Source organism: Phalacrocorax aristotelis, chromosome 3 (assembly GCF_949628215.1).
Source record: "Phalacrocorax aristotelis chromosome 3, bGulAri2.1, whole genome shotgun sequence".
Classification (NCBI taxonomy): Eukaryota; Metazoa; Chordata; class Aves; order Suliformes; family Phalacrocoracidae; genus Phalacrocorax; species Phalacrocorax aristotelis.
Genome location: NC_134278.1, coordinates 49,969,983 through 49,993,438, shown reverse-complemented (window position 1 = coordinate 49,993,438; position 23,456 = coordinate 49,969,983). Strand labels below are relative to the sequence as shown.

Sequence of the window (23,456 nt, the reverse complement as noted above, 5' to 3'; positions counted from 1 at the left end):
ATTGCTGGAGGTCGCAGGCAGCATGACTGTACATACTGATAAGCACTTGACAGGTAACGAAGGGTTGCTGCCCAACAACTGGAGCTCACTGACATATAACTCGTAACACATCTTTCTCCTCATTTCTCTGGGCATCCCTGGAGATTGAGGGAGCCACTCAGAATAGCAATGGTAAGCAGAACTGGGGAACAAAGGATGCATCTCATCACTTTATTTCCATAGTACTTGGTACAAGCTCCAACAAACAGAGCGGAGACAGCAATGCCTGCAGCGAAAGTACAGCCTGCCATGCTCCTCTGGGTGCTTGCTATGCTGAATCCCTTCACTTCTGCAGGGTAAGGATCACCCAAATCCCCTAGGAAAGCTTTCCAGGATCATGTCTTCTTAAGAACCAATATTTTAAAAGGTCACTATGCCTCTAAACCATTAACTAGACATTTACCTGCACCTTTAAACATCTACACAATCATAAAAAAATGCCCTAAACAGCACAGATTTGTAGCTATGCCTGAAGCAAGCTAGAAATTATTTTAAATACCACACTCAGCAGACACCACTTCTGAGGCGACAGTCTGCAGCAGGTACAGCCTGCTCAAACAGTCATCGAGTAGCTGTTGGCAGCTGAGCCCAACAGTTCCCATGGGCTCCTAACCCAGTGAGCACCATTGCTTCCTCTCACCTCAGAGACATTTCTGCAGTGAAAATCCAGTCATGACTTTACCAGAGCCTTTATGGGTACCTGACAGTCTGATGCTTAACCAGAGCACTAGGTTTGTTTTGTGAGCAACAGTTTCTTGTCTGCCCATTTAGATTTCAGGAAAATCAAAGAAAAAGTGATCTTGAATATGCTCCTGCTGCCTATTCTGGGCTACCTTCTTCCCTCTGGGCTCTCCAGATGGGTAGGCAGCAGACCGTGGACCACATGAACAGCAGCCACCTGCTCCTACTGTCCAGCTTTCCTGTAGACACATACCTGCACGTGGCTGTCTAAACATACATACACAGAATAAAAATTCTGACAGCACGACAGTTCATCCAACAAGCTGCTTGTGTTGAGGAACCAAGGGAATGGCAGGAATATGTGCCATGGGAGGTTTAGGCAGGATATTAGGAAAAGGTTCTTCACCCAGAGGGTGGTGGAGTACTGGGACAGGCTCCCCAGGGAGGCAGTCACAGCACCGAGCCTGACGCTATTCAAGAAGCACTTGGCCAACACCCTCAGAGACGTGGTGTGAATTTGGGGTTGTCCTGTGCAGGGCCAGGAGTCGGACTCGATGAGCCTTGTGTGTCCCTTCCAACTCAGGGCATTCTATGATTATATGTTCAACACTACAAGTGCGAGTGGTGACTCCTGAGATGCCCAAGTGATGGTATCTTCCTGTAGCAATACAGACATGAGCTTTTCATCACAGTATGGTCTGACCTTTGCTCAGATCTTTACACTCTTTACACCACCTGAGTATTTAATATTCTCTTAAATGCCACCCTGAAACAACTATGTGACAAACTGAAGTTTCGTTGTCCTCTGCACAGTTACTTAAACAGTAAAAATCAGCAACCCTACACGCATCTCCTCTCTGATCTGCCTTCTCCATCAGAGCATAGCATCACTGTCATGATTCATTCTCTGTCACCATGAAGTTTCCTGCTTAGAAATATGCAGCTGCAATCGGTATCCTTCTCCATTCTTGGCCTAGCAGCAGTGTATATAAGCACAGAGTTGGTATTGTTAACCAAGATCAAACCAATAATGAAAAAGGAAGCAATTTTACATAACTGGGGGCTTTATCCCTATTATCCCTAACTATTTCATGAACCTATAGAGTTAAAACTAAGAAAGCAGTTCTGCTTGTTCTGATGTCAGCTTTAATGTAACCTTTCTGATTAACAAAATTAGACGGCAATTAAACAGTGATGAAATTAGTATTTATTGGTTCATTATTTATAACATCTGTAGGGAAACTGCCTGGAAATGTCAGGGCTCGATCTTTTATCCCACAGTACCATGAAACAAAACTAACAGCAAAAAGGGACAGGCTTATTGCATGAATATTGATGTACACAGCAGGGGGAGGTAACTTTCTGACACAAACCCTTAAAAAAAGGGTACTGTAATTTTGTTTAACCAAAATTCGTATTTAACAACACAAATGGTTTGCAGAAATCTTACGCTGCCACATGCAACCCCCTGTTACTTAAGTACATCCTGTTTGGGCACTTTTAAGTTTTTCCAACGCCTCAAAATTACTTTGTACTTTTCACTTTCAATTTTGTCAGATACTTTTTTTAAGACTACCCGCATAACAACAGCGGTTCCTGTTTCTTTATCTTCACCTACTATGAGATCCAGCGTGTCACCAACTTTCACCTGGAAACAGAAAGAGAAGATGAGTAATTATAAACATTCCCTGGGGAAAACAAATCCCTGCAGTCCATGTACAATTTTATTTTTGTTCCTTTCTTTCCATTTAATATTATTTTCTGACAGGAGAGAGGAGGAAGGCAGGCAATACTAGACCCGTTACAGATCCTCCAGCTATGAACTTCTAGGAAAGCCCCGGCAATAAGCAATTAAATGTCTCATGACCTTCTCTGCCAAGAGCTTTACCCTTCCTGTTCCACAACTGACACCCAACTCTGTGAAAAAGGTGTAACATAGTATATTTTTTCCCCTGAAGGGTGTTTCCTGCCAATCTTTTCCTATCAACACATAAAGAAAAGAGCAAAATGCAAAGTTCTCCCTCCTGCCTCTGAAACAGTTTAAAGCATTTTAAAGAACAAAGTGCTGGTTAACTGCCTGTGCTCCTTCCAAAAGTCCCAAAACTTCAGGGGATCGGGAATTAAAATTTCTCATCTTACTGCCTTTTGATGACAGTAACCACCACCTTGGATCACCCTCACATAAAGGGTGGGTAGAATTCTGTTTGTCACCATGCTGGTGAGCTCTGTTGTGAACGAGCATCGCCTGCAACCCCTCTGGCTCTTCTCCTGACTGTGCTCCTGGGTGCTCTGTTACAGGTACAGTAGTAACCTGTCCTGAGCTACCCCAGTTTCAATCCCTTTCTATCATCACATTTTCTCTTTTTCTTTAATCATATGCCTGCTCCACCATGACTTAATCCTTTCTACTCCATCAATCTCACACCTAACAGCACTTCCTTCAGCAGCTTACAAAGTTCTGTCCTTGCCACCATCTGCCTTCTCCTGACTTTCAGCCTTAATTTTTACTCTCTAATACCCCCAGTCTCCTGCCTGCCTTAGGGAATGATGCCTTACCCAGGGAGCTGGTCACGGACAGAAAGCTGGAAGGCGTGTTAGCAGTACTATTCATTCACCTTTGCAGAGCGATTTAGTAGTTAGCTCTTCTGACCCAAGTAAGAGGAGGGAGAAGAAGAGGTCATGCCTTAGTTATTTTCTTGTAGTGTATTAAAAGGTTTAAATTTTAAAAAGTCTTACAGTTCTACTTTTCTTCCATAGTTTTTCTCCATTCAGCCTGAGTTCATTATTGTAGAATGCATCTTCTACTTTACTGAAGAAAAACAAGGTTTTATTGCATTTACAGTGTGCAGCAGACCAAATGCAATTGTTTCTTTGCAGATACACAAGAACAGCATTCATGTGCAAGGCACATATCCACAACTCTAATTTGCGCATAAAGGATACCTTTATTCCAGGTCAGGACAGACTTGAACTGGAAGTAAAGAAAAAGTCTTTCATGGATATTAAGTGAAATAATAGAGTATAGTCACTCTGTGCCACAGGTGCAAGCAATTAAAAGCTGCTTCTAAAGACCTGTCTCCTGGATACCAAGGAATAATGTCCCCTTTCCCAGTGTCCAGTTCAATAATTTTGAAGTGATCAAGTTATAATAATATTCTGTTCTAACAACACTGCAGTATAAGGCTTCTGTAGGCTGCATTAGATCAAACACTGCAATATATTTGTAGAGTATTTACCTGGTTGACCTAGTTTGTTAGGTTTATATCTACCCTCACCTATTTCTACAGCCATTAAGTGGCGTATTCTTTTACTCCCTCAGTCTCAAATTAGATCTTTTTGTATTACTTAGTATAGTATTTTGTGTTTTTCTCACTTTAAATAAATAGTAATTGCTAGAAAATTCCTCCTCAGCTATTCTGGAAATACTGCAGACAGCAAAAAGCAGAAAACTGGCTATTTTAGGGGAGATAAGGTAAAAAAAACACTACACCCATATATCCGAAATGTATTTTTAGACAGTCAAAACAGCTACACCAAAAAAACCCACAACCCAAATCCTGAGTTATTCCAGCAACAAAAGTTTATCAAAGCTAAAATTTTAGATAAATTATATCTTTCTCATCAGCAGGTTCTTTCTTCCATACTTACTTTCTTGCAACGTCTAGACCAGCTTTCATGATCACATCGTATCGAAGAGACTGCACTACTTTTTCAAGATCCTTGTAATCTTTTACTACGTCAGAATCATTTTCGAATTCATCTTCCAAATTGTTCTCCTCTTCTTTTTCATCCTCTTCTTCCTCTTCTTGTATGGTTTGTCTGTTCCTTTTAGAGCTTTTGTTACTTTTGTTCCGCAGAGAAAGTACTGAGAAATACTCTGGAGAAAGTCTTAGTGCACTGAGTTTTACCGGGGAAAAGCTGAAACATCTTCTATAGTTTACTGTGTTTGCTTGACAGCTACAGAATACGCTTCGCCTCCAAGAGAGATACAGTTTATTGGAGGGGAATTTCTCCCACAGTCCAAACCAGGCATTTAGTTTTCTAAAAGAAGTGACGGGGAGTCTGAAGCCAGTCATAGCATACCCTAAAATAAAATAAACATTTGTATGTAAAAACGAGCAACTGCTTTGACTATTTGAAGGATTTCTCCAGGTAGGGCATAATAATTACTACAAAAAGGTGATTATCTAGAGTAACACATTGTCTAAAAGCACAAGGCTATACCAGCTTTATGATCTGCCTTTCTCACACACTCTCCACCGTTACAAAGACCTAAAACACCAGATGAAAAACAAACATGAAAAACCCCAGTGAAATACTCCATTCATAATTCCTTTTCTGGTGTTTCATATTAACTGTCCAAACAGATTTGTGGCATCTTCCTCCCTACATCTGATGTACAATTCACGAAAGACACAGAAACAAAGTTAACTATGTAATAAAAAGCATAGGGAGACCTACATTTAACATGACTTATTCTCAATAAAAGCAACTTGCTCAATACTGCAAGCAAGTAAACCCAGAAGAGTCAAAAGCTGCTTAACTTCAGTCTCTGCTCAGACCACAACACTCCTGCATGGCAGAATGTGGCACAACATTCCCCCGTTTCTCAGAATGGCGAATAGCGTCATGGTGGAGTTCAGGAGAAATAACGGTGCTCTTTGCACTGCAACAGGACTGACGCCAGCAACAAGAGTCTCGTGTGCGAGCTCCCCAGTACTGCTCCCTTCTGGAGCCATCTCTGACCTGGGACAAGTAGGTAGAAACACCCCCAAAATCCCCCAGATGTCTTTCAATACTCTTAGAAATTGATTTACAGTCCTTCCTAGCTAGGTGGAGCACTGGCTTTTATTATGGCCTTATACATGTAGAAACACGTGTTTACTTCATGAGGCTGGAGTTTGTTTTCTCTGCACCCAGGTGAACTCTGCTGAAATCTAAATAAGGGGTTTGTTTTTGGGTTTGAGGTTTTTTTTTCCTTTTTTTTTTCCTTTATTTAAATACTTGAACTTAAAATACATGACCTATAGTTTAATTTTAGGACAGTGCAATCCTCATGTAAGACTTAGACCTCTCCTCAGTTTGGGGGCAAATTCCTCGAACAGTTATTTGAATGTTTAAACAATATTATTGCTTACTTTTAGCCCTCGACCGTACTTAGTTGTCCGCGGGCCAGCGGGTACACCCGGCGGCCGGACAGCCCCCGCCGGGAGGCCAACAGAGCGCCCCGAGTACGAAGGGCGGCCTCTCCTCCTCACGAAACCTTGAGGCGGGCTCAGATTCGCCCACGCGCCGCGGGGAGACCCGTGGGCACGCTGCCGAGGCTGGGAGCCCGCCGGGAAGCGGGCAGCCAGGACAACGCCCGCTGTCGCGGCGTGCAACGGGGCCCGCAGCCGCCCCGGGGCCGGTGTCCGACCCGCCCTGCCCTCAGGGCCCCGGTGGCGAACCGGCTGCGGGCGGAGGAGCCCCGGCTCCCCCGTCCGCCGTCCCCAGCGGAGGCCGCGGCAGCAGGCCTGCCCGCCGCTCCCCCAGCCCCGCCGCCCGCCCAGCTCCCCCGGCCCCGCCACCCTGGGGCCGCGGCGGGGCCCGCCCTTCCCCGCTCCTGACAGAGGGGAGACCCGGCCAGGCCAGGCCTGGGGCCGCGGCCCAGGCGCGGTTACCTAGGTCCTGCCGCCGCCTCGGGCCCGGGCCTGCCGCCGCCGTCCCCGCGCCGCCGCTCGAAGGCCGGAGGCGGAGCCGCCTCAGCCCGGGCTCGGCGCCCTCTGCCGGGGCCGGGGCCCGGCGGACCGGCTCCGGAGCGGGGCGGGCTCCGCGCCCCGGGGCGGGAAGGTGACGGCGAGGAGCGGAATGACCTCTCCCCTCTCCTCCCCCGGTCCCCGCCGGCTTGGGAGCGGCGGAGGGCGGCGGGCTGCAGCGGGCACCCGGCCGCCGCCCCCTACTCAGCCCCGGGAGGACCTCCCCGCCGCCGGTCTCCCGTTTCACCGAGATTTGTCCAAGCTGTTTCCCGTTGTCATAATTTTCCCCGTCGTTATTTTTTTCCAGTGTGTGCTTTTCCAGCGTACGCTGGTTTGCGGGAGGTGAGGTTTGCCTCCGGGGGTGTCACCCGCCGGCGGCGAGCCCCGCCGGGCAGGGCTTTCCCTCCTTCACGGCCCTTTGGGGTCTCCAAATCACACGGTCAAAGCACTCGGCAGGGATTATGTTAATACTTTTCATACCGTTTTGATTTTCCGGACTTCTGATTTTCCCTTCGCAATACTTGCTGAAGTATTTTGCCTCTTTCAGACCAAGCCACCTGGGTGTCAGTGCCAAGGGCCAACCTGTGTTTTCAGCCCTTCAGGCTCTGCCTGCACACCCAAACCAGAAAACGGGGGAAATGCCTCCAGCAGATGCTAAAGTTTCCTGACCACAGATTAATTCAAAAGGCTTGGCCATGATGACAATTTAATCCAAATCCCATTGTGGCCTGGGTTTCCTGTCCTTATCTTTGCTACTTTCCTTCACGTTACGCCTCTTCAACTCCACATCTCCACTGCTGGTGGTAATCCATAATCTCTTCTCTTTGGCTCTCAAAAACTAGAAGAGGTCCATCCCTCCTTCCTTCTGCCTTTTCCTAGCTTTCTCTCCACTGTGCACCAACCACACTTCTCTTGGTGCTTCTGAATGCTCTGACTGCTCAGCATTTGGGAATTATCTGTATCTGTACAAAAAGGGTACAAAATGCAACACCTTCAGATTGGCAGCGTCTTGCCCTGATGTAAATGGGTGTAAAAGGTTCAGGGTAATGTTGGCAGATGGAAGAGCTCCTCAGCCTTGAAATTATACTTCAAAATGCCCATTGCCTCACCTGACAGACCAATCCTCCCCTGGAGAATTATCAGCAAATATGGCAAGTGATACAATTGTGGGGCTACTGCTACACAGCAGCTGTGAAATTAGCATGGGCCTTGTAAGCGATTGCTTAATTTTACACCTGTATAATCTTTGTCATAAAACGTTTGAATGAAAAGTTTTTATGACCTTTCTTAACGGAGCAATTCTTTGAAAAAGATATTTCCCCTCCTTAGAAACCTCACTGGGAAGGAAGCTGCAATCATCTTTACATCTTTACGTATTTTGAAAGTTACACATTTACCCAGTTCTGTGAGATTCTGACCCATTTCAGTTGGGAATATAGCTGTTAGCTTTTTAGCACTTTTCCCCCCCATATGTCTTAAAATATGCATACATCCTTATTGGGGGGTGAGGGGAAGAAGTTGGTAAGAGTAACTTTCTTGCATTCATAGTGGCACACAGTGAGTCCAAAGAGAAAATGAATGTCTGAACAGTAGGTATTCTCTGAGCAAAAATCCTACTTCTTTTGGGGGAAAAAACTCACACCCAAAACCCAACACACACACACACACACCAGCTTTCCATATACCCCATTCTTTTCAGAGCTCTTAGAATTTGGTTTGTCTTATGTAGGATTAAAGTCATGCTCTAACTTTGCTAAGAGTGAAGGTAACTTACTCTTAGTAAAGTGCCTTTCTAGGTTAGTCTGGCATTATACATCTTTATTGCATCTTCATATTGAAAGTCACTCTGTCTTTTATATTCTTCAGATATGGTGATATAGTGGCATCTTACGAAACCAGAGTAATTAATTCACCATTCAGTATCCTTTCCTGCAGGTCTCACAGTTTGCAGAAGGTTAATGGCGTGGCACTCAAAGAGGTCCCCGTCACAGAGGAAATGTAACTTGGATGTCATGAACAGGCGTCATGCATCTAATTTATCTCATCGTTGTGCAACACCAGAAACATCACCTCTGTCACACTTGCTTCATTTCCTAGTCCAGCTACAGGGGTGACGGCTGTGGTTGTACTGGTTAGAAGATACACCATGTCACTATTATATCTCAGTCATGAAAGCAGATCCTTACCAAGGTTTTCGTCAGGGTTCATTCAGCCCTGGACTGTAGAGGAACTATGGTGTCCCACGGCCCTCCTCCTCATCAGATCCCTCTGTGCCACAGAGTAAGAAGGGCCATGAAAGCCTCATCTTTAAGATTTGTAGTCCAGTTGTGAGACGTCTTGGCAGTTCCCAAACTGGGTCATTGAGTGCATTTTTTAATGACCAAAGGGGCAAAAATAAGTCCCACTTTAATTACATCAAACTGTAATTATAAACAAAACGTTCCGACGCGGTGAAGACCACAGTCTAATTTTCCTCTTCCTCCAATTTACCATTAGATGGCAGTGAATAGCTCCCTCTCAGAGCTGCCACAAGCTCGGGCTGTGCTCTCAAGAGGCTTTGCTCAAATGCCAGCTAGTCATACACATATCTGACGAGGATGGCCTTTAAGCTGCTTTCAGGTGATTTGAAGCTTGTTTTTTTTTTTTAATCATATTGCACCTCAGCAACATACAGTCAAAAATTTCAGCTTTGGTAAGAAGCAGTGCCCATTTGTCTTTGGCAGATTAGTGGTAGTCAATGTACCCTTCTGAAATTTGGGTAAGAAATTAGTCTGGCCAAGATGTATTCTTCTTCCCATGGCTATTCTCATAAAATTGCCTAATTTTTTTTCAGTGGAATCATCTCCTGTCTAGGAAGGGTAATTCCTCTCTCATTTACGGTTTTCATTTTGTGTATTTCAATATATTCCCTGTGACATTCACTCACAAGGAGATTAGTCTTTTAGTTTTTGTTGCTCAGAGACGAAATGCTTAATAGCTTTTGGTCTGTATGTTGGAACCTGTAGTTGGGAATTCCCTCCCTACTGCCTAGGGTTTCTTGTTACCTTTATTCTCCTGCAAGGTTGGTCAAGTGACAGCAGTAGATCTGCTGACACTTGTTGCATCTCAAAATAAAATCAAGAGCACCATGTTGCCATTCTAGCCCTGTGAATAGCTCTGACTAACATTCTGCAACACACATCTCACCAGATTACTTGTCACTGCAGATTTAGCTTCAGCATTACCTTATTTGAACACGAGGCCTTTTAAATTACACTGCTTATTTCAAGGTGTACTGAGAAGGTGACTGGACAGTGTTCTATGCATATTTATGCAGCCTGGGAAAACACAGTGTCCCCATGTGACCATCACCTTTAAGTTTGTCCATATTCATTTGAATAATGAGTAAAGCTCCCTGACTGCTAATTCACCTCTTCCAGTGTCACACTTATTCTCAGTCCATAGTCTGGAGGCAATTCCTCTAGCTTGTTACTTGCATCCAATCTGCGACCAAATAACCCTACCCCCTCTTTCTCTAAAGCCCGTCTCTGAAAATCAATTTTTTCATGCAGCAGAAGCTCTTTTTCTAGCCCTTCTAGTGCTGCCTTTTCAGTTGCCATGCTGTTCTAAACTGGTTTCCCTTCTTTACACATTTACCCATATCATCATCCACTGTGGTGTTTTTACTGCAGAACAATGGGTTTATTCTCTTTAGGATACCTCTAATGTCTCCAGCCCCCATGTACACTGAAACTTGGCTCTGTCTCCTACTTAGCAACTTTTTGTGTTGCCATTTCATCTCTTGCAATAACAAACCTGTTACGAACTTCTGTCCAGTTTCCTGCAGCCACACTGGCATCCTGCACAGAGAATCCCTTTCCAGAAGCAAGTGAGATCTCACAAACCACCTTTGCTTGCAGCCTTCTTATTCCTTGAAAAGTCATCTTAGGCATTACAGATGGATAATTAGATGAGTAAGGTAAGGTGGAAGGGTTTCAGGTATTGTTTTATATTTCTTTAAGTGATGGAGATATGGGCACTTGCTAAAGTAACATTCTTTTTTTTTCCCCATCCTTTTAACTACCTGACTAATTTGGCTTTTATCTGCCTATTCTCTTTTACAGTCGAAGGCCACGTTGAGCCATAATGAGAAAGAAAATGGAGGTGAGCAGCACAGACTGCTCTGACCAGCACTAAAGACGATGACAGAGGCCACCCTAGTAAGTCAGAGCATGGTGACCCACCTAAACCAGAAACACATAGCTGCCTTGACAGCGAAAATCAGTGTTACGTCAGTGGTTAAGCAAATGGGAGGAAAACAGTGAGTAACTTCCTTCAGTCAGCCTGGTATTCAACCCAGCTACTAGAGGTTAAAGGCTCTACTGTTTCTCTACTAATTCTTCAACTCCCCAGTTTGGTGGGAGTTTTGCAATGAGATTTGCTTGTTTGTTTTTCCCTCACATTCTTGCTTGCCAGTTGTGTAAAATACAACAATTTTTTTGTAGGAAAAGTTAATGTACTGTTTCCTAACCTGGGCTTTCAGGCTTCCATTCATTCTGCAGTGAACATGCTCAGGTTCTGCTGGTTTTGGTTGCTGCTCTAGGATTTATCTAGCTACTGCTAACAGCGGGTGGCAAATGCAATAAAAAGGAAAAGCAATCAATTAAGCATTTGCTATTTGAACCTTACTTATTAGCCATAAACCTACACATTCCATGAGCAAATGTTAATTAGTTTGAATTATTTGTTTACTTCTGTGTTTCCTCTGTATTCTCCCCAGATTAATGGCCTTACAATTTAGAATATAATGTTCTCTTCTCTAATTGATAGTAACTAATTCAAGATATGTGCATGCAAGTCCAAAGTAATTACTTTCCAATGAGGAAATTTATATTGTTCCTCCATCTGTGTACAATTAAAGTTTTGTTTTCTTTTTTTTTTTTTTTTAAATTATGCTTTGTGTCAGGTTTGCTTTTAAAAGCAGAAAAAAAGGCTGTTCAAAGTGCTTCAGCTTCCATTGTGGCTAAGGGACAAAGTTGCCTTGATTAGCATTTACAAACGTTACGGCTTTGGGAAAGAAAAAATTATCTGACTTTTGATATAAGAAAAGAAATAATATCAATAAAAGTGCAATAGGGAGGGATTGAATGTCATGATAATCATATCGCTTCATGTCAAGGCTGCCTCATCCTTTCACAGCATCCAGCTGCACAGGTATAAAAGATGTGTAAATCACACAGTAGGAAGATCTGGGATGATCTATCTCACCAGGAAGTGTGTCCATGCAACACTTGCTATTTAAACTGGATGTTCTCATCACTACATGACCACTCCTTCTCTGCACCTTGCCTAATGATACCCTGTGACAGAGTTCACCATCTAAAAGACTCATAAAGTCTTAATGCTCTTAGTGATACACAGTACATGTTTCTTTTCAGCAGTTCAACTTTTCGAATCCTAGACTCATCCCTTTTCCTATTACAAAATGGGAAGAAGAGCTGATATAACTTCTAGAATGTGTCCATTTATACACCTTTTAGTCCTATTTGTTCTTATTTTGTCTTCTAAAATAAACAGTTCCAACTTCCTCTGTTCCTGTTCATCAGATTTCTCCATGGTTCATTCTCATTACCTGTTATCTCCGCCTGTCCCATACTCAAACTAGAAATTACCCAGAAAAGGTTACAAAAGAAGACGCCTTTCAGGATGCCACGCAGCAGTCATGACTAGGAATGAATTCCGAAACTAAGTGCTCTGTAAGGCAGCTCCCTTTTTATACAGACTATCTTTCTGATAACTGTAGGTAAAAATCTGCCCAGTCTAGTGGCAAAGAGAAGGCAGTAAGTAAGATAAAAAATAAGCAAACAATAAGAAAGAAACAAAGGGGAACAGAAGAATACTAGATTCAGTTGCAAGATACAGATTTTCAACATTTCTCAGGAGAAGATAAAGACTTCCACTGTTATCAGAAAAAAAATGCTCGGCAGGCAGGGCTAAAAATGTATGTCTTGAAATGTGTCAAGGATAGAAGAAATCCCAACAGTCACAAACTAATGATGATGGCTGAAATTACTAATAAGGATGCAGAGATTTTCAGTTAACATTTTTTTCATCTGTTTGGAAAGAAGCAGAATGAAGTAATAGCACAATATTGAGATAACTGGCTAAGTTTTCATCCACTGGTAAGAGAGGTAACGCAGAATATCATATCCAATGGGAGAAATCACAGACTTACAGAGCTAGTGCTCAAGCTAATGGGGAGAAGAACTTGGTTGCACTAGCTGCAATCAGTAATAAGTCTTATCATAGAAGGAAAATTCAAGGAGATGGTGAAAGTGCACTATTGTTCAAGAGATGGAGCAAGATAATCTTTGCATTGCATCAGACCACAAACATTATGAAGCTGCTGCAGCAATAAAGACAGATTTCTAAGGGGTACCAACAGAGTTGCTGAATGCTGAACTCTCAGCTTGAGTAGAGTGTGGTACTTTGGACAACATGGTCTAATGAAGACAGATTTGAGTACAAAGGAAAGTGACAACAATGCAAAGAAATCCTACAAAGAAAGGTTGAAGAAACAGAACCTGTTCCTCAAAATAAGGTAAAATATAGTGGCAAATGTCTGGGCTAATCATCTACACTCTTTGATAGTGAAGAGATGTAGGGATCTCCAGGATGCGATTAATCTGTTTCAGATGTCTATGTTGAAGTGAGACAAATTACATCACAGAAACACTCATTTCCCTTCATCTTCTATCAAGGGTTTCCAGGGAGATTTGCTTAGATGTAGACACCTGCTGTCAGGCAACACTTTCTTCCTCCTCTCAGAGCAAAGTGCCTGATGTTTTCAACCGATAAACACTTTGTCACAAATATGGCCATCGTTATTATCTGTGCGCTTTACTATGGCAATGTAATAAATCATTACTTTAAATTTGCAGCAAATAAGACTTTGTATTAAAAGAAGTATTCTGCAAAGACAGTTTGGCAAAGAAACAGAAGGCCTATGGGCTGTGGAATACCCTTCACTGATTTTTTCCAAGAATTATGTTTAAACCTACCTCAAACTGGAAAATGGAGAAAATGACCTTTGATCATTTTTACTTCTTCATACCTATAGATGTGTCTATAGACCTGCCTCATGAGTTGAAGGAAAGCTCTGTCTTGGTTTTGTCCCATACCAAGTAGCAGGACCCTAAACAATCCCTGAGCATGATTCAGGGGTTGGCCCAGGCCAGGGACAACTACCTACCAATAGGCAGTTTAGATTCAGCCTCATTTTCCAGAGGCTAGGAGAGTTTAATAGTACGGATGTGGCTAGACACGTCAGTTGGCCTCAAGGCCAAAGAACAAGCTCTGCTACCACTTAATTTGTTTGTATTGATGTCACCCAAGAGTTTGTTTGACTTGGGGAGAAAGGTGTGCTTTCAAGCAGATTTGAAGCCACACCCAATTGGATAAGCTGACACCATCCCTTAAAGTCTACCCAGAAGTCAAAAGACCCATGGGTATTAGGGTGGCAACTCTTAAATATTTCTTCTTGAGACTATTTCTGGAATCAGTTTAACTTCTGCTCAAAATTCTAAGTTTATGATTCCAGGGCTGGAAATCATGGCTTTGTTTACTTCTGTAACTGTATACCTCTAGTTAAGCAGCCCGATGCTTTTTGGCTCAGATTGACGTAGAAGGGAAACAGTAGCACTGATGGAATCCTGGTCCCATCAGGGTCTGGATCATGGCAGCAAGGCCCATGTCTGAAGACATGTATAGCTGAATCCGATACACATTACCAAGTGGAGATTTACACTACCGACAATCATGCCTTCCATTAAAAGCTCTACTAACATGAGTTTAATATAAACCCTCCCCTGGAAGAAGGAATGTAATCCTCAATATATATTCCAAGTTCTCCCCAAAGACACATGCCAAACAGCTTTCTTCAGTTTTCTAAAATCAGTTTCAACCAGCCAGCTCCCATCAGTACTTCAACCTTGTTCTGCAATGATAGTGAATGTGCAACTGTAAGGAAGGGTGCCTCAAAAAAGCTGGCAGATTTTGATTATATAGCTGGAGCTTTGGTGCTGCTGCAAGATAGGTCCTTTCTGCTAAACAAGTAGAAAGAGAAAGGCCAGCCTAACTTATGAAAAGCTGGTGTTTCTCTATATTAGAAAACACCGACCTGTGAGTTTCTCAAGGCAAAATCCATATGGCAAAAATGGACATCGAAGAAACTTACCACCAGATGATGTCAGCATAGATCAGCATATACAGGCTAGTCAATACACACTGCAAAGCTGGATTTCTCTCTTTGAAGTAGTCCTTTGAAAAAAGATCAGGTTCTAATATATAAATGCGTAACATGTTCACAGATGGGTATTAACTAAAATAACTCATAGTATGACCCAGGTGAGTGCTGAGAGCTGCAGGGCACTCCAGCATGAGCTTGAAATGGATGAAGACCCTGGGATGAGCCACAGAGTGTAGTAAGCTCTAGTCTATGCACAGCCAAGGAGAGGCAAGAGCTTGCTGGTGGCACAGGATCCAGTGAATCTCATTGGCAACTGATGCTCCAAAAATATTTAAGTTTAGATGGATAAAGATTGGCAGCTAAAAGGCAAGAGTAATTTAATCGTTAAGTGAAAATTAGTTCTCATGAATTCCACTCAGTGCTCTGGCTACACTTATTTTGCTAAACCTTGTCCAAATTTAAATACACTACTTATATGTCTTGGAGACTACTTCTCTGCTGCCTTTTATAGACAACTATTTTTTTTTTTTCTGCCAGTCATTTTAGCTGATCTTGTTTGCTAATGTATTATACAAAGTAGCACAAGTTTGGCTTCCGATCACCAGGTTGAAAGTTATGCCTATTGCAAAGTTCAATCAACTTAAAAGTCACTGGGGGAATATACAGATGAGTTTATATTTAACCCAAAAGATCAAAGTAGTTTTCTCCCTTTGTTAAGCTTTCTCATCAAATATTATGTATTTAACTGGGAGAGGTGCTGAGTACTGTTCTGACCTACAAAAGAATAAAGGAAGCAGAACAATGGGGATTTAACAATACTATTTAACACTATATCTCAGCATCATGAAAGCTCTTCGGGTAGACTGCTACCAAAGGATATTTGGTTGAGGCAGTATATTGTCTTTTCTGAGTGAAAAAAATCAGAAGTGCCTTTTGGCCACCAGATAGCAGTGCTTCACTTTCTACCGTTCTCAACTCAATTACAGTGTTTCTTGCTTTGTAGAAAAATCCATATATTGGGTCCTGGTCTCTTGCTCAGATACATCTTTTGCAGACTTCATTATAGACTGAAAAAAAGTAAAGATTTTTGAATTAGAAGTGCAGGTGATTTATGTGTTCGGGAGGAATCAAGAATGTTGCAGGTGTCCTGAATGGGGAGAGTTGGTTGTAGAAATCTAATGGAGCATAGGCATTTTAATGATAATTTCCAATGACAAAAGTTTCAAGGAAAATCTTGGGCTTAAAATACTTTTAGCACTTCTCCGTTGCTGCCCATACATTTCCTTACTTGCATTAATATTTCAGGAATATTTCAGAAAGGATTCTGGCCTCAGAACATAAACTTAACACAGTTTTATTATTTCAGAAATTTATCATATCTGCCAACTGTTTGAAAGCCTCTGCATTTTTCTTTGTTTTTAAATAAAGGAAAAGATTTCATAATATTTTTAGCAAAAAGAAAGATCATCCTGTTTTCACTGAAGCTTGTTAAAATGCCAAAAGTGCAATACAATAATAATTAGCAGTTGTATAATGCTGTGTTGATTCATGTCACCTCACAAGAACTATGCATCATCCTCATTTTTTACAGTCACGGTTCCAGACCTCAGGTGATATGCACTGGGTAGAGAGGGAAAGGCCATCTGATAGTTATTCTCTCATTCTCACCTCTCCCAGCTTTGACATTAACGTGTCTTGGTTGCTGCTTTAACCTGCAACAGCCAGTTACGATCCCTACAGGATCATGCAACAGCTGTATCACTTCCTTTTCTCCCAAACAAGGTGGGAGAGATTATAATGGAAACCATCTTTGTCAGCTTTACACTAGAATATTCTTCACTTTGGCAATCATAGAGCCCTAACTGGATTCCCTTCCTTTTGCATCTCCTCTGGGGGATCTGGTGTCAGAATGGCATGAGCCCTCACTTTATTGCTGTGATTCACGTGACTTCTCGCACAGGGAGTTTCACTTCTCTGTAGCGTTAGGCATGTCAACCGAGTGAAAAGGTGACCTTCCCTCCTGTCTGTGGTTTCATTTAACTGTGACAACTAAAGCAAACCGTTGGCAAGGAAAAGTAGTAATAGGAAAGTTTTCAGCCTTGTCAACCCTCTTTTATTTTAAGTCAATCTGTTTCCTTTTTGCTCTTCTTATATCTCTGTATTAATGAAAACCCATCTTCTGGTAACCAACTTTCAGCAGACAACCAGCAAATAAGACCCTCAATTTGGTGACTACACCTGTAGTTACTCTACAGATAGACTATGCCTCTAATACTTAGGAACTGGACTCTGACTATGATCAGGAATGTATAAAAAACAGGGAAATGATACTTCATGAGGGCCTCAGGCTTAGTGTACCTCTCAGATTTTTCATCTTGCTATAGAATAAGGATTGATATCTTGGACGGTACCACTTGCAGAATGCCTTTATTCCCGGAAAAACAAAATAACTATAGCTTTATCAGGCATTCTGAAGCAATTAGTGTGGGACTGGGTTTAGAATGATGTCTTTTGCCTAACATGAGTCCCAGCATCGAGTTCTGCAGCATGTCTCCGCATCCCTGTGCTTCCGGACCAAGTTCTAGCAGTGCCCTCAACAACTCCTGAGAAATAGTCCTGCCCCTGGAGGTGGCAAATGAGTTATATCGTGCTGAACATGGATACCTGACACTTTGTTTGGAGATAAGCACGAACATGGACAATTTTAAAATGCATTGCTTAGTCTGAGAAAACAGGACACCCTCCTCTTCTTTTAAATGGAAGTAACTGCTTCATCACAATAAAATCAGCACACCAGTGTCTCTTTTTGTAGTTTATAATGTGAACACAGTCCATTTTTTGATAATTTGTCTGTACACTGAGATACCTGACCGATTTGGTGAGGCACTGGCGCAATCTATCTTCAGTCTGTTAAGGGAGGACATACAGTAAAACTACAGTATTTACTGCGCCAGAAGCAAGAACCTTGCATACACACAGGCTACAGCTGGAAGAACCTTCTGTTCCACTTGTTACTCAGGTTTCCTAGCCTTTAATAATGGTAATTTTTAGATATTTAGATCCAAAGAGTGCTTGACATTGCAACCCGTGGTCTGAAGCCTCAGCACTAGTGTTAAGGCAGCTCTAAACAAGACGGGATCTTAACTCCACAGCCTTTTACCCACTGTTCCCATCGTTTGGAAGGACGTATAGCCTTCTATACCTTTCCTTCTCTCACCCAAGATTTGAGGTTTTTCTTTTTATTTTAATTAAAAAGCCTGATGTTTTTATAAACACAGGCGTTCCTCCAGAGTAACTGCAGCTTAGCCCCTGCAGCCCCGTGCCAGTCCCTCAACACCAGAACGCGGCGCCGGCGCTAGACAAAGGCGCCGCCGCCGCTGAGACCCAAACGCGGGGAACGCAGCTCTCGGCTCCGTCGAAGAGGCCAGCCGGACCCGCGCCGGCAGCACGGCCCTGCGGGAGCTGCCCCAGCGGCCCGGCGCGGCCCGGCCCCGGGAGGGGGAGCGGGGCCCTCCGCGGAGGGGGGCCAGGGGCCGAGGGGGCGGCGGGCACAGAAGGCGGGAACAGAGGTGTGGGGAGGAGGCGGGGAAGGCGACGGCGGGGCGTCACGGGAGCCCGCGCTGCCATAAAAGGGCCGGGGCGCGGCCGAGCAGCGCATCCCTCTCGCCCACAGCCGCAGCGGTAGGAGCGGCAGCAGGAGCGGCGGCGGCAGCGGGACAGCAGCAGGCGGTCATGGGGACGGCGCTGGCGGCGCGGCTCGGTCTGGGGCTCCTGCTCCTGGCCCTCCTCCTACCCACGCAGGTGAGCCCCGGAGTGGCTCGGCGCTTCCCCGCCGCCGGCCCGAGTGCGAGGGACGGGAGAGCAGCCCCACGCCGAGCGAGACCCTCCCTCAGCGCCCCCAGCCGCGGCGGCCGCCGCCTCAAGGGTGGCTTTCTCCTGAGGCGCGTGGCCGCTAGGGGGGCTGCTGCCATCTCGCCGCCCGGAGCCCGCCGTGGCGCCCCGCCGGGCGGCCGTGGGTGGCAGGCGGCTCCTCCGCCTCCGCCCCGGAGCGGCGGCGGAGCGGTAGAAACGAGCCCGGGCAGCCCCGGCTGGGGAGGGCCCGGGGCCGGGCCGCCGGCGGGTGGGCTTGGCCCGCCGCAGCTCTCCTGGCGGCGGGGGGACCGGGAGGCGAGCCCAGCGCCCCGGGATGGCGGTGCCCTGGGTTCCCCCGTCAAATCACAAAACTGAAGTTTTGGAGTTGGGCGCCTTTATTCCCTCGGGATGCTCGGGGGAAAGCCGCGGCGCCGTGGTGCGAGCGGCGGAGGAGCGTTCGTTCCCCCCGCTGAGGTGAAGAGGAGCGATCCCTCCAAACCCGCCTTGGCGCCGGGTTCTGCAGATGGAGGGCAGCGAGGCCCTGGTCTGAATCCCACACACACCCCCACCGAAGCCCTGGGGCTTTGGGCCCGGCCCTGGGGCTCGGGCCGCGGCAGGAGGGGGAGGTTTGGGCAGGCTTGGAGCAAAGGCGTCTGTCCCTGGCTGCTGTACCCTTGATGTAGAGGTAGTAGTGGCTGGCCTTTCGGTAAGCGGTCAAGACAAGCGGGGCTCCCGGATACCGGATCGGCGTGTTGATCGTAGAGACCACCACTCGAAAAGAGTCGATAACACGATATCATAAAAATAAACAGCAAAGGAGTTGCTGGAGATTGTTTTAAATATTCTTTCCCCCCCTGCTTTGTAAGGAAGGGCGTCATCCCATCTCCATTGCGCTCAGTGGAGTCTTGCCCGTGGCAGTGATGAGAGCAGTATCAGACTCTTTAGGTCACAGGTATTTGTCACATGCTCGTTAAGAAGATCTGTCTGGGGTTCCATTTACCTTGGCGTTGTGGAACTTGGCTCTAAGCCCTTCCTTTTCCACAAAAAAAAAAAAAAAAAAAGAAAAAAAATCCAGAAACTAGGCTTTCTGTTTAAAACTAAGAAAACTTTAAAAATGCATAACCAAGCGTGAAACAGCAGTGGAGACTTCGTATGAAGACTGAAAAAATTCCAGGGCAGGTTGGGACTTGCCTCGTATCCAGCTTGTAGGTTATTAATTCTGCAGTTCATTATTGATCATTTTCGGACTGGTTTCAACAAAAACTTCCACACAGCAATTTTTATCCTGCAGTCCTAAATTGTTTCCAGCATGTTGCTGGTTGCCAAGACCCTGAGCTACCAGAATCTTTACACCATCCTGATATTTTTCTATTACATGCTTGTTTTTTAAAGTTGAAAATAATTATTAGAAAATTGCATGAGTACTTTCTTTAAATTTAATATTGCCTTCATGGCTTCAGCATTGAGGGACTATAATTATTTTTTTTCTTCTAAAGAAAATAAACTTTCTCAGCAGCACTAGAAATATGAGACAGTAAGGACACATTTTATGGGGAGTATTATTTATTAAACTAACTGCTCTTGTTTAAAAGAAAACATTTATTTTCACTTCAGCAAACTCTGTCAGAGCTTACCAGAAGGTGCTGGTATAATACATGTTTGCTGCCACAGAGCTGAAGCCAAGCTTGCTAAACTATGCTCATTTTGAGGGAGCAGATCTGTGATTCTTGCCCTTGTTTTTCGTCCTCGTGTGTCACATGCTTTTTTTTTCCCCCCCCCCACTGGAAGAAAAGAACACAGTAGCTTAGCTTTGAAAGTTTTCCTGTGCATGTGTAGGAAATAGCTTGATACTGAAGTTACGTAGGGTGCAAATTTTCATATTCCATCCCTATAATGCAAAGCTGGGGGAGTGGGGATTGTATTTTTTGATTTTTACTTTCTGTCACTGTTTTTTAAAACTTGTTAATATTATATGGTCTTTCCACTGCATTTTCTATTTGTAGGCTCTAGCATGCCAATAGGTGATGATTTAATCAGTAGAGTTCTGTTGTTTTAAGTTCTGCAGTTTAGTACTACCACGGCAAGATGGGAGACGAGAGAGGCTGAAATATTCAGCCCACTCACATAAGCCCCACCATTGCTTGAAAGGAATCTCCAAACCAGCACCAGAAACATTATCAATAGATTCTTCACCATTGTTTGCACATATTTTTATTTGTGGCTTAGTCTGCAAAGACAATGAAGTAATGTAGTTGTCCAAAAGTCTGTCTTTTTATTTTTTTTATCCTAATATTTGTCTTGCATACCTTTACATTTGCATTTGGGTTTTTTGGTGTGAGGTGTTTTGAAACCTACTTCTCTATTCTGCCTTTTGTCTTAGTGTAGGGTTTTGATGAAGTGATAGTTATGTAACCACAGGAAAAGGTTTAGAAAAATGTTCTATTTGTTTAACAAATCGCATGCATATAATTCAAAATGGCTTTGTCTTTAACTGCACGATGAGAGGCATGAACAATTCTGTGTATCTGGTCTGAGTGCTGTGACACTTTGTTTGTTGCTACAAATCTGCCTACTGATTTTAAAAAACAAATACACACACCAAAAAACCCCCACAAACTCCTTTTTGTTGTTTTCCCCTCCCTGCATTCTAGATCTACTGCAATCCCAATGGAACAAGTCCAACACCTTCAAACAATTCTTCAGCAACTTCCATTTCTCTGTCAACTGTCACAAATTCAGTGAACAGTACCACCCCTCAGGGACATGGAAATTCTCTTCATTCGACCACAAGTCTTCTTTTCATTCTCTCAGTTTCTCTTCTGTATTTTTGCTGTTAAGAGACTCTGGCATGGAAATGGCTACCACTCCCCACCCAGTTTCCTGAACCATCTGAGATGGCTAGATCTCCAACCCAGCATGAAAATAAATCGGTCCAAACTCTACATCAAACCAGCTTGGTTCCACTCCATACTCAAATTAGTACCAGTCTGACCTAGAGAAGCACTCAGTATTCCGACTTTCCAAAGCTAACCAGTGTGAAAAGACTGGCTTCAGCAAGGAGGTAAAACGATGAGCTCTTTCACCAAATGAGTTGGAATTTGAAAAGCAAGACAGAAGCAAAAAGACAGTATCGACAACCCCCAATTTAAAGCTGAGAAGAAATGCAGTATCTTACAATAAGGATGGATGATACCACTTCACTAAGAAAAAAGGCTAGAGGGTTTATCTACCGTTTAGAATAAGGACTTGAAGAGATTTTTATTTTCCGTTTAAATTCATTGAAGTCGAGAGGCTCATAGAACCACTAGAAAACACAGCGAAGCTTGAGTGGTTCTGTTTCTCGCATAGCCTATATGGTTATAACTTATGGGTAGTAGGATGTATACAAAAGAAGCAAAATATCAGTGAAAAGGGTTTCTTCTAGGTTTTATGTGTATGAAATTGTTACAAGGCTAAAATAGGATACCAAATTTTTATAAGAATCCTCTTATTTAACTTCTGAGTCCTAACCAAATGGCTAGCTAGGCAGGGCTAGTTTTGAAATAGCTTAAAAACCACCAGTTTTCCCAAGAGTTGAATTATTGATGGTGGGAATTTGAATTTGACATTTTATTTAAATTGTTTGTGTATTAAACCATATGTGCCAGAGGATGGAGGCGTGAAAACGTTGGGAAAAGTACCAGGAGCCTTTTGTAAATGAAGTTCAGACAAAACAAAAAAAAAATTAAGGGATAAATGTCTCCTCTTTCCCCTATTTCTCCTCTCAAGTTCTACAACTTGTTTAAGTTCTCCTTGCTCCTGGAACTCTCCTTAATTATGAAGGATTTATGGAATCTTTTGAGTAATGTTCTAGGGCTGTGCTTTTTTTCTTGGCACAAGGTGAATAACTTACTGGTTTGGGTTTTTTAAGAGTTTTAATTGTGTTAGTTTACTTTAAACATGGGCTAATATTTGCGGTGGGGAGAAGGAATAATGGGGAGAGGAGAGCAAAATGCCAAAAAAAAAAAAAGAAATTAAATGATCAGGTGTTTGGAATATGAAGACTGGAGTCTTAATTTAATTAATGAATTTAAAAGTTACCTTTGTAAATACTACTTTTTTTAAAATTTTCTGATTCTAAATTGCTACACTTGCACAGATTGTTTCTGTATCATCCAACGCTTTAGATAATAGTATCTGGTACTTGATCAAAGCAAGATTTGTTGAGGAGGTTCAACTACCTTGACCATAATACCTTGTCAGGAAAAAAAACCCCAGTGTTAATATGATCACATGTGGGTACGCATGATCATATCACTGTGTGTAGGTATTTATCTCAGTATAAGATCATGTCGAACATGAGTGGCTCTCTAATTTCTGGGTTTTTTTTTTTTAAATGCACATCTGTCAGTTACATTGCCACCAATCCAGAGTATCATTTATCAATAGCAAACTAACACAAATTCATGTCAGTGGGTGTAAATGGACATTTCCTCATGCTTATCATTTGTAGTCAGTAAAATGTTAATGATTGTATTTTTGTCTTTGTGTAATTATGCTTTGATTTATTAGCTACTGATTTTCATTGGAAAAAAACCTGTAAATAAACCAGTGGACAGGCAACGCATTCTCGATGCATTTCCAGAAACTTCTACAAAAACTTGTAACTTGCCTGCATAAAGTGAATGAACTGTTAAGCAAGACAGTATACATGATTAAAAACCTCAAGGTCTAGAAATGCTGAAGTGTAACTAGTTTCATTTCTCTGAAAGATTTAGTGACACTGGGAGGCTGGATTCCGCTCTGAAATCGGTGGGTGAGCCTTGATTAACATCTCTAGTGGCTGTAGTAGGTTTTCAATACTTATAACAGCCTCTTCCCTTTCAAAGTATTATTATGCTTTCATTTTGGACAAACAGACCTTAAACAGAGTCTTCCTTTGT

The 23,456-nt window shown here is 43.3% G+C and overlaps 2 protein-coding genes across 2 annotated transcripts; one reads left to right on the top strand and one right to left on the bottom strand.

Annotated features, from left to right (window-relative positions):
• Nucleotides 1-1,904: 1,904 nt before the first annotated feature.
• Nucleotides 1,905-6,515, bottom strand: MTRES1 (mitochondrial transcription rescue factor 1). Its single transcript, XM_075087395.1, has 4 exons — nucleotides 6,381-6,515; nucleotides 4,369-4,804; nucleotides 3,457-3,529; nucleotides 1,905-2,368 (listed from the first exon to the last, which is right to left on the bottom strand). Exons 2-4 carry the CDS (start codon nucleotides 4,794-4,796, stop codon nucleotides 2,192-2,194), a joined length of 678 nt encoding a protein of 225 aa, XP_074943496.1. The 5' UTR covers nucleotides 4,797-4,804; nucleotides 6,381-6,515; the 3' UTR covers nucleotides 1,905-2,191.
• An 11,766-nt stretch (nucleotides 6,516-18,281) lies between these two features.
• Nucleotides 18,282-23,251, top strand: CD24 (CD24 molecule). The gene is made up of 2 exons (XM_075087390.1): nucleotides 18,282-18,483; nucleotides 21,186-23,251. The coding sequence occupies exons 1-2, from the start codon at nucleotides 18,415-18,417 to the stop codon at nucleotides 21,369-21,371; spliced, it is 255 nt and encodes an 84-aa protein (XP_074943491.1). The 5' UTR covers nucleotides 18,282-18,414; the 3' UTR covers nucleotides 21,372-23,251.
• Nucleotides 23,252-23,456: the final 205 nt, after the last annotated feature.

Bases quoted from the DNA above. Each gene is read 5' to 3' on its own strand.
- CD24 (XM_075087390.1), top strand. From the start codon at position 18,415: ATGGGGACGGCGCTGGCGGCGCGGCTCGGTCTGGGGCTCCTGCTCCTG. The intron at 18,484-21,185 runs GTGAGCCCCGGA...CCTGCATTCTAG, and splicing joins CCCTCCTCCTACCCACGCAG to ATCTACTGCAATCCCAATGG.
- MTRES1 (XM_075087395.1), bottom strand. From the start codon at position 4,796: ATGACTGGCTTCAGACTCCCCGTCACTTCTTTTAGAAAACTAAATGCC. The intron at 3,530-4,368 runs GTAAGTATGGAA...GTTTTTCTTCAG, and splicing joins GGTCTAGACGTTGCAAGAAA to TAAAGTAGAAGATGCATTCT. The intron at 2,369-3,456 runs GTAAGACTTTTT...TTCTGTTTCCAG, and splicing joins TATGGAAGAAAAGTAGAACT to GTGAAAGTTGGTGACACGCT.